General features: G+C 38.2%; 1 protein-coding gene across 1 annotated transcript in view; it reads right to left on the reverse strand.

Annotated features, from left to right (window-relative positions):
• TAOK3 (TAO kinase 3) overlaps positions 1 to 18,824 on the reverse strand; it is a 154,748-nt gene that overhangs the window by 21,912 nt on the left and 114,012 nt on the right. Inside the window, exons 14-15 of the mRNA XM_069497520.1 lie at positions 9,361 to 9,495; positions 709 to 945 (exon numbers count right to left, since the gene is read on the reverse strand). Of these exons, the coding sequence (XP_069353621.1) occupies positions 709 to 945; positions 9,361 to 9,495 (372 nt within the window). The remainder of the gene's footprint in view (positions 1 to 708; positions 946 to 9,360; positions 9,496 to 18,824) is intronic.

Here is an 18,824-nt window from a genome sequence, read left to right on the forward strand (position 1 = left end):
GTCTTATGGGGGTGCAGGGAAAGTGACTTAGTTTTAGCACTTCCTGTGCCTGGGCAGGCAAGTTTGTTTAGTTTTGTTCAGTATTTCTGGGCCCATTTTCCTGCAGACATAAACCACTTCTCATATCTAACATTTATCAGTAATAAGGGTGATATTTTGACCATCTGCCTTACTCTTTCATCTGTTTTTAAAATGACTTTAAAACCTGGATGGGGAAGAGAGATGTTTTCTAAAAAACCCAAACAATGGTGGGATTAATTCCTTGTTCCCTTTGGTCAGGTGCTCATCCCTAGTCTAATCAGGTGTAGGCAGGGACTATCACCACTAAAGGGGACTATTTGTCCAGCAGTTGTCTTCTGAAGAGGACTGTGGGCGTGGCAGGCACAGTAACAGACCTGTGCTGTGCAAATTCTCAGAAGATAGCAGCATCTTGTTTCCCTTGACTTGTACCCAGACCACCATCAACGGGCCAATGCTCAGAATATATGTTAATTGGCAAGAATGTAATATATATCTTCAGTTGCTATCTTAGCTTTGAATGACAATTTTAAATAGCCCCGTGAAGCCTGGAAACCACTCTGGCCCCAGCCCCCCAACAATGTTTCCCCATCACCCACAGGCACACTGCTCCTGCCTCCTGCCATTCTGCCACTGACTACAACAGGCCAGGCGAGGTTGAGGCACGAAGGCCTGTGCGCACATACTGACCTCCTTTTCTATGATAGCCACTTGCTTCTTGGCCAGCTTCTCCAGCTCGATGGACGAGTTGTTGGCATGCGTCTCCACCTCCTTCTGTAGCTTGAGGCGGTGCTCGTCCATCTCAGCCTTCAGCTTGTTCTCCAGGGCGATCAGCTGCTTCTGGTGCTGGCGCCGCATCCGCTTATAACCTGACATCTGTTCCCGCAACTCGTTCTCCTGCTCATGCTCATGGATCTGCCGTGTAACCTGAATTGGGGTGGGGAACAGAACTCAGGTAACCATGTTCATGGGAGACCAACTTTCAGGCAAAGTAGAAGGGCCCCCACGCATAATTTATCAATGTCACCATCAATTTACCTACTGTTTACTGAATGCTCACCTGGAGGGGTCACTGTGCTGGGTGCCCCCCGCCCTCCCCAAGACAGGGTCTCACTCTGTTGCCTGGGCTAGAGTGCAAAGTGCAGTGGTGTCATCATAGCTCACTGCAACCTCAGTCTCCTGGGCACAAGGGATCCTCCTGTCTCAGCCTCCCAAGTAGCCAGGACTACAGGTGCATGCCACCACGCCCGGCTAATTTTTCTATTTTTTGTAGAGATGGGGTCTTGCTTTTCCTCAGGCAGGTCTCGAACTCTTGGCCTCAAGTAATTCTTCTGCCTCGGCCTCTCAAAGTGCTAGGATGTGCTAAGTTCTCTTTATGTACTTCATCTCTAATTCTCAAAACCATCTTATTCACTCATTCGTTTCATTCATTCATGAAGTAGGAGTTACCACCCCCATAATATAGATGAAAAAACTGAGACTTGAAAGAAATAATTTATTCGTTCAGTCAAAATACATTTACATATTTGCGATATACTATCATATATATGCTCAAGGTCACATAGCTAATAAGGAGTGGAGCTGGGAATTAGGCCTATTTCCAGCTGAGTCCAGACCCATGCTATTTCCACTGTACCAAGATTTCTCAACCTTGACACTGCTGACAATGGGTCAGCTAATGTTTTGTGATGGGGGCCGTCCTGTGCATTGTAGGATGTTTTGCAGCATCCCTTGTGTCTACCCACTAGAAGCTAGCAGCACCGTTCAAGTCACGACAACCAAAAGTGCCTCTAGAGATTGCCAAACGTCCCTTTGTTCTCTACTTGAGAATCATTTTTTTTTTTTTTTGAGACAGAGTCTCACTCTGTTGCCCAGGCTAGAGTGAGTGCCGTGGCGTCAGCCTAGCTCACAGCAACCTCAAACTCCTGGGCTCAAGCAATCCTCCTGTCTCAGCCTCCCGAGTAGCTGGGACTACAGGCATGTGCCACCATGCCCGGCTAATTTTTTCTATATATATATTTAGCTGTCTATATAATTTCTTTCTATTTTTAGTAGAGATGGGGTCTCGCTCTTGCTCAGGCTGGTCTCAAACTCCTGAGCTCAAACGATCCGCCCACCTCGGCCTCCCAGAGTGCTAGGATTACAGGCGTGAGCCACGAGAATCATTTTTTTTGTTGTTGTTTTTTAAGGATCATGTCTCTACAGTCACAGGAACCCTGAATACCCTTTTAAAATAATCTGAACGTGATTTATCTCCTATTCTTAACATGGGGGAGGAGAGGGGGAGTGTGAGAGGGAGAAAGAGAGAGATCTCTTTTTTTAAATCATGTCTCTCCCTCCTTCCTCATAAAAGAAATGTTAACAAATTATAATACACTCATTTGCTGTCCTTAAGAGAAGAAAGCATTTCTATGATTTTCTGATGGTGACTTTTCTTAGTAACTTTTCCTTAACTCATTCTCAAGTATATATTCAACAAATCATAGAGTGCAAACATGTATTCTGGTACCTCGTGTAAAGGAACAAGACTTCTGTGATTTTTCCAGTCCTTCCTTTGATTTATCATCCCTCTGTATTTTCCCATTAGATTCTCTGATCACTTCCTTCTCCTTTTTCCTATCTATTTTAGGAAAAAATCTTAATTACAGGACTATAATTTTGGTTTTGTTCTTCACTAAGTGATTGAGTCACTCCTATCTGCTGTAAGGCATTGCTCCCCAACTTTACACCCAAACAAGTTTTACTGGGAAATTTCATACTGCTATTAATTTTCTGTACTATTTTCAGTTTATGGGTCAAAGTGCATTTTATACAAAGAAGAGTTTGTTTCTCTGATCTTTTTACAAGGTGGCCCTGCATACTAGACCGAGTCCTTCCTATCAAGAGAGTGCTGTTCTGTAACTGGATAGTATTATCAAAGTAGACCATTAAACATTAGCCGAACTTTGAAACCTTTCCAGCTGAAACCAACACTAGGTTTCATATTCATTTCTCTTTTCTGAAGGACAATCCTCTTTAAAGTGTGAGGAATAAGAGCAGAAGATATCAAGACCAAAAAAAAGATAGCATCACCAAAAAGGTACCTAACACTCCAAAGAAATGATCTATTTCGTTATCACAATAATGTGTTTTTTTAAAAAAATGGACATATTTCTTGATAAAAGAAAAAAATAGTTTGAAATATACGTATAAATTTCACTTTCTCATGCTTATGCTTTTCTAAAGTACAATTGTAGGGTAAAAAACAATTCCAATCAACGGAAAGGATACCATTTAGTCCTTTCTGAATTTATCTGTTTTCCAGACAAATACGGCAATAAAATGTCTGTTCTAGGGTAATGAGTTTGAGATATGTTTTATCCAGATATTTCTTTTTTTCTTATTTTAGTATTCCTTCTTTAATCAGATTCCCAAAGCTGAGACATGGCACACTCTCTAAAGATATCATGACACATTTAAAACTTGTCATACCCATTGGCTTATAGCCAACAAAATATTCTCAGGATGGCCATTTCGCTAAACCAGGAGGCCTAAAGATAAAGTAGAAACGAGTTGCGTTGAGAACATTTTCTATCTGAATTGGTGGGTAGGTCCCTGTAAAGAGAGTAGTCCTACTACCTACCAGATCACCTGGTACAAGGACGTGGCAGAGACAAATTACAAAGCTCAGCCGGCATCACTGTACATCACTGAGTTACAGGAGAGACACTGTGCTTTTGAATCCTTCCCATAATTTGGATAATTATTGTCTTAAACCCCTAACATCGCCTTTCATTTGTCACAACCAAACTTTCTAAGTTTCAAATCATCTTTTTGGGTACATATAGAGATACTAAGTTTTATAATTCTATGCTCAAGCTAGATAAATGAATTTAAATGAAAGTATAACCAGATGTTTTAGTTGTCAAGTCTAACATGAATATATAAAAAATGTTATTTACAGTTATGTATATCTATGTGTTTATTGTTTATGTTGTGTCTTCAGAATACACTATTTGGTCAATAGAATTAAAAAAGTAGCCCATAATTTTATCATGCTTATGGTTTACAAAGTGCTTTCACATATAGTTTACTTCTTTAATTTTTGTAAGGCCTTGGATTCAGATGGTTCTTAAATTGCTTAGGGAAATTCACCAAGGCAGAAAAAGAGTGATTACTTTCTCTTTTAAAATAATGGAGGGAATTAACACCCAGAAAAGTCAAAGCTGGAGAGAGTGGTAAGTCTAGATTACAAACTGAGTAAGTATGAAAATGGGAGAAAGTTTTAGAGATGTAGTTACTATAGTTTTTACAATGGTAGTCTCAAAAACGTGATCAACTAAGAGTGGGCAGTGCCATCTTGTCATAGCTAGTAGGCTGCATGGAGAAGACCCTCATTCAGTCCTTTACTATATAACAGACCTTGGGCGAATTGCTTAACCTCTTGAAGTCTCTCAGTTTCTTCATACATAAAGAGGAACCATTACTATCTTCCTCAGGGTCCCACAACGGAATAAGATAACACATGTGAACTTGCCTAGTAAGGTGTCTGACACATGGGAAATGTTCAACATATGTTGGTTTCCTTCCTTCTCAGGCCAGGCTCAGAGGAACATGTCTCTTTTCCCTCTGCTTAGTGTTTCTTGTGAGGAAGGCATAGATCAGAATAAGCGGATCCCAGAGAAAGGGCATTTAATAATAAAACTATGCCTATATCCGGGTTGTGGATTATAAGAGTAAATACACAAAATTTCTGAACTTGAATTATTACTCATTTCATATGTCTGGAATATATAAATGATAAATAAATAAATAACCATGAACAGGTGGACTGAAACTTTTTACAGGAAGTTTCTACAGCTGTTCAATGCTACCCTACTTAATTCCAGCAAAAATTGGCCCTAGAACAAACCATTTCATCCAAAGTGTAGCGTGTCTCTACCATGTATACAACACTGCACTAGAAGACTAATAAACAACTTACTGAACATAACAGGAGCATGGTGGCTCATAATGTTACCCTCTTAAGAGATCAAAGCCAATTTATAAGATTAATAATTTATAGGAATCAAAATAATGCATATGATAAAAGTGGCCACCTTCAGCACTTCAAACAAATGAAATTTATAGCAAGTTCTTAAAAAGAATACAATGATTCACATTTTGGCATTAGAAATTTACCATTCCACTCTTTAGAACACCTAAGGAAAAAATGTTTTAAGTTCTTATTGGAAGTAGTAACTGCTAACAGGCAATTTTGCCTTATAGCAGAAAATGTTACATGGAGAACTCTGAAATGCACACTTATAAATCCAAATTCTCATGTGATCAGCAGGACTAGAAGCAACTCATTCATTCATTCAACACACGTTTATTGAGAGACTTTGGCTATGTGAGTTGGGCATGCAGATTGGACAACAAAAGTGAAAAATGGTATCGGTAATGATCTTAGTGAGTTAAGAAGCCAAGAATATGGAAAGAGATATGCAATATTTTGATAAGCATTCTCTGGTATACAATCCAGGAAGAGAACACATTTTCAAGCATTTAGAAACAGAACAACTGGGCTCCTGAGAGGTGAAACAGTAGCATTTACTGCTGAGGCTCTAATATTTTTATTCTTATGTATCAAACTCATTCAGATATCTAATTTCAGAATTAGCTAAATAATTAGGTTGCATTTTTAAAAATACAAATGAAGACTCCCTTTTTATGAGTTTTTCTACTGAATCTGGTAAAGCCAAGTAAACAAATCTATATTTGCAAGGATAGAACAATAACCATTTTCTCCTACATGCTTTCCTGGGGATTCCACACTAACAGTTTCTCTCTTGTGCCCATCTCCCTAACATGTGTTCTCACATAAATTCACCTGTGCAATAAGACCACTGCATTCCAGCAAGAATTCCTTCAGAAGGCCAAAAGCTGAATTGTCTGATGGATATGGCCTTAGTGCTCTTTATACTAACATCTACTATGGAAACTGCCAGGGACCCAGCGCATCATAAAGTTTTCAGAAGAAATGACATCAGACGTAGCAACAGCTGAAAACACCCTCATGACTCACTAATCTAATTAAAATATTAGGCTCTCCATAAAAACTCAAGGAAGGCACATCTCAAAGGCCCAAGAAGTCAGATTAATAACTCTGAAGAACTATATAAGCAATTCCTTTTCCCAGATAACAAATCAGCCCAATATGCACTTCCTTACAGAAGAAGAAAAAGAAAGGATAAAATAAAAAAGATGCCACGAAATTTCCCTTCCTTTTCCTAATTCTTCAAAATAAGGTCAATAATCTCTGCCCTTAGGAAATTATAATAAAAAATTGGAATTCTAAACTTTCCTTGAGGTTTCCTCCAGTATCAAGGTTTATAGTCCTTCTTTTCCTTTGTTACAAATGCAACTGTGCAGAAGTGCATAATAACACAAAAATCTCAGGACTAAGGTGCCAAACTAATAAAAACATCTAGCAGTCCAAGCCCTCAGCCCATGGGCTTCATACACTACTTGTCAATAATCTCATTCAAAAGCACAATGTGGAAAGTGATACTAAGGGGAAAAAGCACAAAGCTAGGCCTCTGTTAGGTTTGTGTTGAATAGGTAGGCTCATAAAACAAATCTTAGGAACAGAAATATTTTCTGGTCAGTTTGCAAGTTGATTTAAAATATACAGTCATCATTTACTTATCTAGTAATTGCAAAACTATTTTCTAAATTTCTCCCCTTTTTACTATTCACTTTTAGGCCTCTTTGTGACTTGTTAGCATCTCTCCTAGAAGATTATAAAGAAAGAGTAAAACCAAAATAAATAAATCAATAAATCATGCTACCAACTATGAGAAATGAGGCAAGATTCCAGCAATGACTTGATTATTGATTACACTAGACTTTCACTTTCCCATGATCCTGCTCTTACTTTTATGTTGTTTATGTCATTTCAGTCCTTTTCATTTGATCCATGAAAAACAATAGGATTCATGATACATTTTTAAAAAATTAAATACTTTATGACAGTCTAGCGTTCCTGATTTATATACTCCTGTTGGAACTAGCCTTTGAAATAATATAATAGGTAGCAGAATTGTAGTACTTGCTAACAGACATTAAAAGGTCCATACCAATAGTTAGATTGCCCAAAATGGGACATGGAACTGTATAACCACCATACCATTTCCCCCTTCCATTCATATTTTTTTCTCCTTAAAAATCACTAGATACAAATACCACTGAACTCTGATAAACTTCCATCAATCCCATCCATGACTCCCAACGCACTACATTTGGAGAGGGTGCTCCACAGAAGCAACTAATTTTGTGGTTAAGGTAACACCCTATCCGCTATTCTGGTTTTCACTTAACATCGGGGCAGGGGCCTTTTAGCAAATCAAAACTCCATCAGTGAGACTGATCCCAGCTGCTCTCTGGATGGGCATTCTGAAGCCTGTAGGATTCAAGGGGTTCCTGAGGACTTTGCCCATAGCCCTGCGGTGGCCTAGTAGGGAGCCAGCTTTTATCATCCACAGGGAGGAAGACTGTGATGGCTGATACACACACAGAGTAGCCCTGGGTGAGTTCACAGATGCGAGCACGAGATTATGCTGGCATGGCCGTAGTAATATCTTGCTGGGAGGCAGAAGAGGTCATGAATATATGATGTGGGAATGAGGGTGTGGCAAGTGAGAAAAGAAGAGAACCTGTCCCAGAGGGGGGAAGCCACTTGGTATAATGTCTGCACCACATGTAAAACCTGCTGATGGTGCTCTGATGCTCCATGGCTGCTATTTCTCCTCCTCATCTCAACATGAACAGGTCTGGTTAAAGGTACAAGTCTCACAAGAGTGTGTAGTAAGTAGTAACAGTTCTCTAAAATACCACATTTATTCTTTTGTATGCTATCACGGCATGAAGATAATTATTATTTAATAATCTCATGATGCTTTATTTAGAATCAAAAGCATATTTTTAGGTGCTTATCATTAGCAAACACATAGGGGACATTTTAAGACCTCCATTGCACAGCACAGCGTTCCTTTAAAATGAAAAATTGCCCATCAAAGACATTACAAGAAACTTCTGCATAAAGGATCTTAAAAGTGGGCTTATTTATAAGCAGTCTAAGTTAAATTGCTTGCTTTTAGACAGCAGCAGGCATAGCAATATGTAGGAGCTTTAACTTCCATTTTCCTTGTATTTGGGCTTTCAAAGATTATAATGCATTATAAATTTCAAAGATAATCGAAGCCTTTAAAAGACTTGAGAAATTAAAGTAGAAATCAGGTTTAAAAAATAGGACAAGAAAAATGATCATTTCTGGGTCGGCCTCGGATGATGTCATCATAGGTTCTAAATGTAACAGCCAAGCAGTGTACACTAACTCTTCCTGCCCATGTGACCTCTAACATCAATTTGGGCAAAACAACTAATATTTCAATAATTTTATGGCTGAGAAGTGAGATTCAGAAGCAAAAGATGAAAGAGAGTTTAGAGTGCCAAGGATGAAACGATGTGAGTGTGTGTGTGTGTGTGTGTGTGTGTGTGAGAGAGCGCACGCGCACGCGTGGGGGGCCAAGGGGAGGAGGCATGAAAACTAACTCTTCCAGCACACACCCCTTTTGCTACTACAAGGGCATCCAGCAATCACATTTGCAATAGTAAAAATGCTGAAGAATCCTACAGTCTCTTTTCTTCCACAATCATCCCTATCCTCTCCTACAAAGCCCTCCTTGCTTTATTGGTGCCAGGAAATTCTTCAGGGGTTAAATGGGGAAGTGCAGCCACTACCATTGTTGCAATAAATAAATGAATGAACCAGAACGAACCAGCAATCCATCCCTGGGAAGCAAGTATCTTATTTTCTACAATTATATACATCAGCTAGCAACCATATATTTACAAAAAATTGTGTTTTATCTTTTGATGTGTGTATATACATTATAGACACATATGCATCTATAGAAAAAGAATAGTACCATGCATACACATACATCAATACCCTAAAAAAATTTTTTTAGCATTATGCATTTCAATGAAAAGACAAATAGCCTTTAAAAAATTAGATAGGCTAGCAACTTCATCTCAAAGGCCTTACATTTTGCACATACAGCATATACAAATACACACACATACACACACAAAGGTTTTTTTTTTTTTTCCATGCCATAGACAATGCTAAAATATCTGAGATCAGGTTGCTATGCCAACAGATTTTTTCTAAACTGAATAAAATTATTAGGAGGGAGAAAACATTCTTGACTCCTTTCCTCCCGTCCATGAAGCCGAGAGAGGCTCAGGGAGGGCGAGAGGCTGCCAGATGGGGAGGAGGGGAAGGAAGGGAAGGTGGGTAGAGGGGTGTTTGCTTACCAAAGATGCTGATTTGATCGTGGCAAAGCGCTCTCTGTTCCGGTAGTGGAGGGCCTGGCTCTGAACTGACTGGGTAGGCCGCGGCTCAGGCCTGGGATCGCCGTGGCCCGCCTCATCCCTTATGAATACATGATCCTGCAGAAATGGATAAAAACAAGGAGAAAGTCCAGCTGTGCTCTTTCCTCGCCGGCTGCCTCTCTCTCACCCCTCTTTCTGCACAAGCACTGCTGTTTGAAATGCATAGTTTAGCTCTCTGCTAGTCCCCGCAGCTCCCACGGTACAAAATGAATAAGCAACACATTGCAGCCTTCAGTTAGGAATGTCAGCTGATCGCTAGTGGGATGCCTTCTGAATCCCTGGCAGGCTTTTTCTTTACCTCCAGAATTACATATATGCAAAAGAAAAAAAGAATAGAAAAAACAATGCAATGTACAGACTCCTTAGAACAGTTTGCTTAAAACGCTGTAACCAAATAATTCCTTCAAAAATGTCATGTCCATGTCTAGCAAGGAGGATGCTGGTGGCTTTTAACATAAAAGCGAGCCTCCGCCTCATTCCCTTGAAAGATCTGCTTTCTCAATTTAATTTTATTTGAGATCTGTTCGGTAGGATCATCGTTCTGCCTAGAACCAGTGTAGGCTTGTGCTGAACTGCCTCTCTATCTTGTGCTGGGAAGATTCGGCAGTCACTGAGGGATCCTGCTTTCCAGTCATGATCGTACACAGTTCTAGCACCTTCTCTCTACAGCTTCTGAAAGGATTTTTTTTTAGATTTAAAGAGACAGGCGTACAATTTTAACCAAATGCTACTTTCACAAATTCTTCCTCAACTCAGCATCGGTATGGTCACTAGAGTGAGTAAAGCTGGAATTTAATGTCTTTGACTGATTTAATAAAGCCTATGTTTTTTGATAGGCAAAGATGATTAATCTTTTTCTAATGCCCAGTGAAAAATAGCATTCCCTGGAAGGATAATAATGGATGTTCTTAAATGCAACTGAAATGACTTTTAAAGGGGAAAATGCTTTCAAAGGACAATGCTCCTCTCCATAAAAGATGAAGTGGTCAGTCATTAAGTAGCTCTAACCCTTCACAAAAAAAGATACGATTGTAATTTGTAGCTCAAAAACATGTACAACCGTGGGGGATTTTTAAATAGTACATGTTCAGGCTGTGGAAGGAGAAATTAATTCCTTATTTCCCTGGGGTTGTAGGAGAAACCATTTGTGAGAAGTCAATTTTGCATTTTGTCCACGACTACTTGAAATTTTTTTAATTGCTCTTTCCTTCATCAGAAAACAAAAATTAAAGAGATTCATAAAATACAAAATTTTATTATAGCCTGAAATTTTTAAAAGTCAAAAAAACACATATATTCCTTGAAGGGAATTAAATTTTACATCCAGATTTTTATGTAAAAGCCAACATCCAACATTAAATTTATCATCAGACTTACTTTCTTTTTCCTTATAAATTTAAAATGTTTCAATGTGTTGGTAAGGTGTGTACCATTACATCTATTATATGTTTAGAAAAATTTTTTTAATTTATATATTGTAGTTCACATAACAAAGGGGTCTTCAATGAACTTGCAAGTGAGGGCATATGTATCAAATTCAAGGGGTGTTCTACAGCTGTGCTATCCAATAAGATAACCACTAGCCACATGTGGCTACTTTAATTAAAAATTAAAATTAATTAATTAAAAATTAATTGAAAGGAAATAAAATGTAAAATTCAGTTTCTAAGTCACACCAGCTATGTTTTAAGTACTCAGTAGCTATAGCTAGTGGTACCATATTGGATAGCGTAGATATAGACCATTTCCATCATGGCAGAAAGTTCCATTAGACCATGCTTTATGTTAAAAACTGCATCTCTTGACCCATTTTTAAAGAACTTATAAGAAAATGCTTGAAGGGTTGATTAAAATTATTCTATATTATTTCTCAGGAAATCTGAACTCTTATTTCATAACATAATGTGTGATTGGGATTCATGCACTAGGTCTGAGGTTCTAAAGAGGAAGGCACTGAGACCCACTACATTTATATTACTGTATGTTTATTAATAAATTACATTTATGTCCAAAATTGGACTTAATATTACAGTCCCAGAAAAGCAAGAAGCTTTTAAATACCAGCGATCAGAAGAGATACACTAGGTAGAGGTCTGTGGTTTTACAGGAGGCCTTGACAAGTCACAGTTTTGGTGAGTATCCGTTGGCTAACTTATTAAGCACACGGACTGAGAAGGAGACTTGAAATATGGGCAGCATCTCAGTTTCAAATTGTAATAACTTGATTTACAAAGATAACCAGTGACATCAGACTCCACATTGTCTACATAACAGATCAAAACTTACTCATGCACAAATATGTATAATTTTATTAGTTTGTTCTATCTCTGGTAAAAAAAAAAAAAAAAAGCACTTTGGGTTTAGGACCTTGCTTATCCAATTAAAAGCCACACTATATTTTCTATGTTTAATAAACTTAGGGAAGTTGAAATACACTGGAATAGTTAAAACCTGAAATGACATTGATTTTGGTTGACACATAGATAATTAAATAAGCCACTAAAATATAATACACTGGAATAGTTAAAACTTGAAATGACATTGATTTTAGTTGACACATAGATAATTAAATAAGCCACTAAAATATATTTTTAAAATAATGCTAGTTGAGAAGGTGGTCCGGAGAATTGGTCCAAAATTTTAATCCAGTGTAAATGTAATAATGCTAACAGTATAACTCTTTGCTTCCCCTTAACATTTTTTTCCTTTTATAAAAGAATTCTTAGTTTTCCAGAACAGTTTCATAACAGAAATCATCACTAAAAAATCTTCAAATATTGTGTAAGAGACCACAGAATGGGAAAAAAATTTTAGTCTAAGAGTGGATATCCATTTCAAGTGCATTAAGAAACGAATTTTTAAATATTTCATTCCATCACACAGAACAGGTTCAAAACTCCAAAGACAACTTAATGAAGCAAAAATGAACACTATTTGGATGATGGGCACACTAATAGCCCTGACTTAAGCATTATAAAAGCTATCCATGTAACAAAAACATTTGTACTCTTAATATTTTGAAATTAAAAAAAAATGAGGAGAGGCTGGGCACAGTGGCTCACACCTGTAATCCTAGCACTTTGGGAGGCTAAGGTGGGAGGTTTGCTTGAGGCCAGGAGTTCAAGACTAGCCTGACCAACAGCGAGACTCTGTCTCTACAAAAAATAAAAACTTAGCTGGGCATGGTGGCCTGCACCTATAGTCCCAGCTACTTGGGAGGCTGAAGTGGGTGAATCACTTGAGCCCAGGAGTTTGGGTAGCAGAGAGCTAGTCCAGAAGACAGAGTGAGATCTTGTCTCAAAAAAAAAAAAAAAAAAAAAAAGAGGGAACTGTGACTTGAGAAGTGAGTCCAGACAAATTAAAGAGTTAACTTTACGGAGTACATTATCTGTGGGTTATAGTCCCCTTTCAAGTAGCAGTCCTTTTGAAAATGACCACTCTATCTGTTCCCAGAGTGTCTGAACTGTGCATATCTTAAGATAAATAATAGAAAGGGTAGTTCGCTATTTTATGCAGTAAGTCACTGTATGCAGATTATTTACAAATAATGATAAGAGGGCCAAATCTTTGAAGAATTATTTTAGAAGATTAAGAACAAACATGCTCTATTTTACCAAGACAAATTATATGGCTTGGTTATAATTTATCTTTAGAACATTATCATCCAGGAACAAATGAAATAGCTCTTTGCAATACCAATGTGATTGGAGACCAGTTTTAAGGAAACCCATGTTAACATGGTAAACTTACATTCTTTCATCATAAAAAATAACCTTCAGATTCAAAAAGCTGTCATAATGTTTGCTCGAAATCTTCTGTAAAAAGGATTGAACTTTTATACACGATAGTGCAATACGGGGAAGTATTAGGCACGAATGTTACTACTGCACCCTGCATGAGGGTTTTTACTTTTATTTAGCAGTTTTTCCCTTCTAAATAGAAGGGTCTATTATACTTCTGAAATGAAGATTCTTAGTCTGGTCACTTGCCTAGAGTTTCTAAATTAACTTGCATTTAACCATAGAAGCCACTCCTCTGGACTCAGATAGATTTTGGGTTTACCTTTGTCGTGTACTCATCATACTTACTTGTCTGTCTCTGCATGAGACTGTGGGGTTTTTTGAAAGCAGAGTAAATGTGGTTTCAAAAATCTGTCTCTCCAGCACCTGGCATAGTGCTTGATACTTAGTAGGCATTCAGCAAATGTTTGCTGAATAAACAAACCCAAGAATATAGGTCTGAGGAGATTTTGAGAAAATGACGTTTTCTCTTGGATTCTTTAACAGAATTCAAATTTGTATTTCATAAAAACCTGCCACTCTGTACTCTAAGAAAGTTGTAAAATAGTGACACACACACAAGCACACCTTTACACAGTGTGGGGGGGGTGTATCTAAAAATGGCTTTTATCTGGTGACAAGAAGCCTTTTTATAGACTCCCACACTTTTCATGCTGTGGAGAAGGGATCAGCAAACCCACCACCTCTCTTTTGTTTGGTTCATTTCAAAATTATTGAATTATTGTCGAAGCAGGTGTAGCTATCAAAAGCCGGGGCTAGAGGAAGGGGAGGAGAAAATGAAAAAGGGTATTTTAACCTGGAAGGATAGTTAGGGAGGAAAGATGACTAGCAGAAGCCTAAGGAGAAAGATGTTACTACAGAGAGGTGTCATATGACTGCTGTTTAAGAAACATTACCTTCATATGTTAATTTACTTTTACTTTGGCAAATGTGAATTGAAGGGTCAAAGAACTCGCCCCTCTGTTCAGCAAAAATAATAGGAAAGGCCACTGATGCAAGTGAAAATTAAACTAGAACATCCTATCCCCTCAAGGACGTTTCTTTTTTTCTCCCATGAAAAGAGTGAAAGATTTTCTTTTTTTAAAAGGAGGGGAAAAAAGGAACTAACATTGACTAATAGGAAGGGCCAAGTAAAGCTTTAGGAGTTAGGGTAGAATGATTTTTTAAAAATTATTTTCTCCGGCCTGGTGTGGTGGCTCACGCCTGTGATCCCAGCACTCTGGGAGGCCAAGGCATGAGGATCACTTGAGGTCAGGAATTCAAGACCAGTCTGAGCAAGAGCAAGACCCCAGGTCCACAAAAACCAGAAAAATTAGCCAGGTGTGGTGGTGCACACCTGTAGTCCCAGCTACTCGGGAGGCTGAGGTAGAAGGATCGCTGGAGCCCAGAAGTTTGACGTTGCAGTGAGCTATGATTACACCACTGAACTCTATCCTAGGCAACAGGGCAAGACCTTGTCTCCACCAAAAAAGAGGAAAAACAAGAAAAAGAAAAAGAAATTATTTTCTCTAAATAATCCCTAAAAAGGGGCCATTATGACTGGAGTTCATAAGGTATACCTAAAACAACATTGATTCAAGAATAATGCTTTTAATATATTAAAGTCTTATGATCTATATTAATAGAAGGCAGTAGCAGGCAAAGGTAATTGATTTTAGACTTTAGCAAAATAAGTATACCTTTTAAGTGACAAATTAAAAAAAATAGAATTTGTTGCTTAGGACAATGTTAAAATCTGTTTGTTACTGGTGTATACGCAATGATTTTAAAGAGTAGGGTGGAGGCTCAGAAGCAGGCAATATCACAACAAAGAAGCTAATCTGGATTAAAAGTTTGCCCCAGAGTCCTTTGAGAATTTACTAGGAATTGAGGTGTAGAGTTGTGTTCTATAAAAGTCCACTTCAACTTAGTTCACAGAACATTTTCTGAGTGAATACTATGCAACAGACACCACGCTAGGTGGTAGGTGGAAAGAGACGTTCCTGAGGAACTACCAGTTTAGAGATACAGCGACACTCTCATTATTGGGAAAAGTCGTGTGGCAACGCTAGCCAGGGGGGGAAAAAATAAGCACTTAAAGTTTATTTTGTCAGAATGTGCTTTTAGACTTATCAAATCATTCTTGCTCAAAAAAGATTAGATTAGGATCCCATCAGGGCCTGGGAAAGACTTAAGAGTAGAGGCAAGGACTGGAGAGAGACAAGTAACGGAAATTCTGATGTGAAAGGAAAATTTTCAGTGTCCCACTTTACATTTTGGGGGCTTGTTCTGTGATAGCAGAGCTGTCTTGCTAAAATCAGGGCATCCTCATTCCGGATGCAGAGCAGTTAATTTCAAGTCACGTTCTCACTAGTTACACATGGCCTTTAAAAGTGAATTTACTTCCTATATAAAATGGTAGTCTGTTTCAGATCTATGATTTGACTCATTTAAGATATGTCTGCTTGATTATAACAATCAAGGGGGACAAAAAAATTCCTCACCCTTATTCTCGTATTTTGGTATTTATTAAGCATGTTCTTATTGTCTTAGGTATTATCATTGGAGAAACTCTATTCCTTTAACTCTTTCAAACCATAAAGATATTTAAGATGAACTCTTTTTAATCCATTATTTTCGATGAACCAGAATATCATGATGCTTAATATTTAATAATTCACTTATCCTCTTTTTTTGTTGTTGTTGGTTGGTCTATTCATTCATTCATTCTACTGTCACTTACTGAGTGTGTCTGCTGAGCCAGGCACTGTTCTGGGTACTGGGGAGACAGTGCTGAACAAGGCGGGCACAGTCCTTGCCCTAACAGAATTTACATTCTAGTCACGAAATAAAAAAAAATCAATACATAATTTTATATAGTGACAAATATTAAAGAAAATAAAATAGGATAATGAGACAATGGTTAAAACTTTGCTTATCTTATGGTAATTTAATGATATAGAGGCTTTTCTAAGGTTTTGGACATGAACCTAGGCAAAACTGGTAGATGTTTTGTAAAACAGTATTGCTTCCTTTCTTTCTAAAATTATCTTTGTGGTCATAATTTATGAAAATTATGATAGATTCAGAAATGTATCCAGATACTCCTGTAAGGAAAGACTCGCTGCCCCAACTGCCTGAGAGTGCTGTTGGCAACTGTACGGCTGTCAGCTCCGTTAGGGATCGTGTCGGCTGCACAGAGCAGCCTCGCACAAGTTCACACCCTTCCTGGGTTGCCCATATTCAATGAATGACCAGCTCTTTCTGCCCAGCTTGGACAACTCTGAAAGTCCCTTTTAGCTCCAGGGCTCCATATGGGGCTCGTTGAGGCTGTCATCAGGCCTGCACATCAGTTCAACTTTGCCCTCTCCTCCCTCCAACAGGTGTTGATCCCAAGGGAACTTCCTAATTAAAAAAAAAAAAAAAAAAAATCTGCAGGGCTAAACTATCTCAGCTCTGCTTCCTACAGAATCCAACCTGTGATGCACATGTTATCTGTACCCATGTATAATATGGGAGGGTAGCCACCATCCCATCTACATGGAGAAGAAGGGACTGGCTGGGGCCGTGGCTTTTAGGGGAAAAAAAAACAAAAAACCCCAAAAAAACCCTTTTCAAGGGAAATCTTAAGTGGAATCCAAATATAATATAATATAATATAATATATAATATAATCCAAATAATCCAAACATAAGAGGTAAGAACAGACTTTGTCCTTGATGAGGTGTGGGTGAGAATTGCCTCTTTAAAGATTACAGGAATAAAAGCACAGGATTTTAAACCTGGAAGGGAACTTTAAAATCATACAGGACAAATCTTAATTTTACAGATGGAGAGACTGAGGCCCAGAGAGGTTTGTGACTAGTCTCAAGTAAAATAAAACTAACAGTGGCAGACAGAACTACAAATTAAGCTTCCTCATTTCCAAGTTCAACATACAAAATTTTCTACTGAGTGTTTAAGATCTTATTTCATTTATGTCCTCAAATGAAAAAGTTTTAGGAATTTGAGTAAACCAATCAATATAAACTTTATGAAGAATTTTTTACTTCTACTCTTTTTAAAGATAACGTATTTTTAAGCTCAGGTACAAGAACTAAATGGATTTCAGGAAGAGATACCATTTTTAACAATAAGTTTTCATATATTAATATATTTTATTTTTCTACCCTACTTATAAAATTACCTCAAAGTTTTATTTGCAAATGTGTCTTGATTTCCTTCCATATTTCCTCTACAAATTTCATAAAAAATAAGAAATACATCATATAACAAATTCTTCCTGATATATATTTGTTGTGGATCATAAATATAACTACCTTCTATTTCAGAATATAAATTATATCTATTCTTCTTAAGTGATTACATCAGGGACAAAAAAGGAGTTGAAAGACCTGTATTGCCACAAGGTAGCTGTACAACAGCGTGCCAAAATTAAAATTAAAACCCCCTATGAGTCCTAGACCAGGGTCTTCTTTCTTGTTGATTATACTCGTAGTATCTTTCTTCTAATTCTGGGTGCCCATCTGAGTAGTTCTGGAGTAAAAAGATCCAACTGAATTTGTCTTCTGTTTCCTATACCCGTGCAGCCCCAGAGGTAACAGAAAGGAAAGAACCAGTCCTGTCAGCACCTATGATAGCTCCTTACAAACAGACAGTCCAGCAAAACTTTTTCTTCTCTTCATACACAACCACTTGCCCGCGTTCACAACAGGCCAGCTGGCCATGCTGTGCTCAGTAGATTTCTGCCTCTGTCTGATAACACTCCTTTCCTCAAACCGTTTCCATGGCTTCCTAATAATCTGAGTCTCTGGTCCCAAGTCACCGTCCACAAAGCTCACCGAGCTCTCACCTTTCCAGCCTTCTCCTCTTCCTCAAACATACAAAGTTCTTTTTGTCCCACTCAGGGCCTTTGTACTTGTCGCTTTCTGACTCACCCCATCTCTTGCCCCAAGCTAGCTAGCTTTTACTTGTCTTTGAGGTTTTAGCTTAAATATCACCTCTTCAGGTAGGTTTCCATTACTCCCTGCTAGATTAAGTCCTCCTTTTACTCAGAGTAAGTTTCATAATTACTTTTTGTGCGGGGGGCGGGGGAGACAGGGTCTTGCTGTGTTGCCCAGGCTAGAGTACAGTGGTATGATCACAGCTCACCACAGCCTTGAACTCCCGGGCTCAAGCCATCCTCCCGCCTCAGCCTCTCAAGTAGCTGGGACTACAAGTGTGCATCACCAAGCCCAGCTAATTTTTCTTTTTTTCCTGTAGAGATGAGGTCTCACTGTGTTGCCCAGGCTGGTCACAAGCCATAATTACATTATTGTATGTAGTTATTTGTGTCATTATTGGCTTAATCTCTCCCACAGATAATAAGCTCCGTGAAGGCACTGTGTCTGTTTTATTCCTTCTATATCTGCAGGGTCTTATAAAGTCCCTAGCACATAGTAGGGGTCTACACCAATATCTGCTGAATAAATAAGTTCATCAATTCCAGAAAGTAAACGTAGAGCCATCCACTATTCATGACTGGCACCAATATATTTTCTCCTGCCCTTCCTCTTTTCCCGTTCAATTTCCTATTTCTCCTAAGAAAAAAGCACAACCAATAGAATC

Source organism: Eulemur rufifrons, chromosome 21, assembly GCF_041146395.1.
Source record: "Eulemur rufifrons isolate Redbay chromosome 21, OSU_ERuf_1, whole genome shotgun sequence".
NCBI lineage: Eukaryota > Metazoa > Chordata > Mammalia > Primates > Lemuridae > Eulemur > Eulemur rufifrons.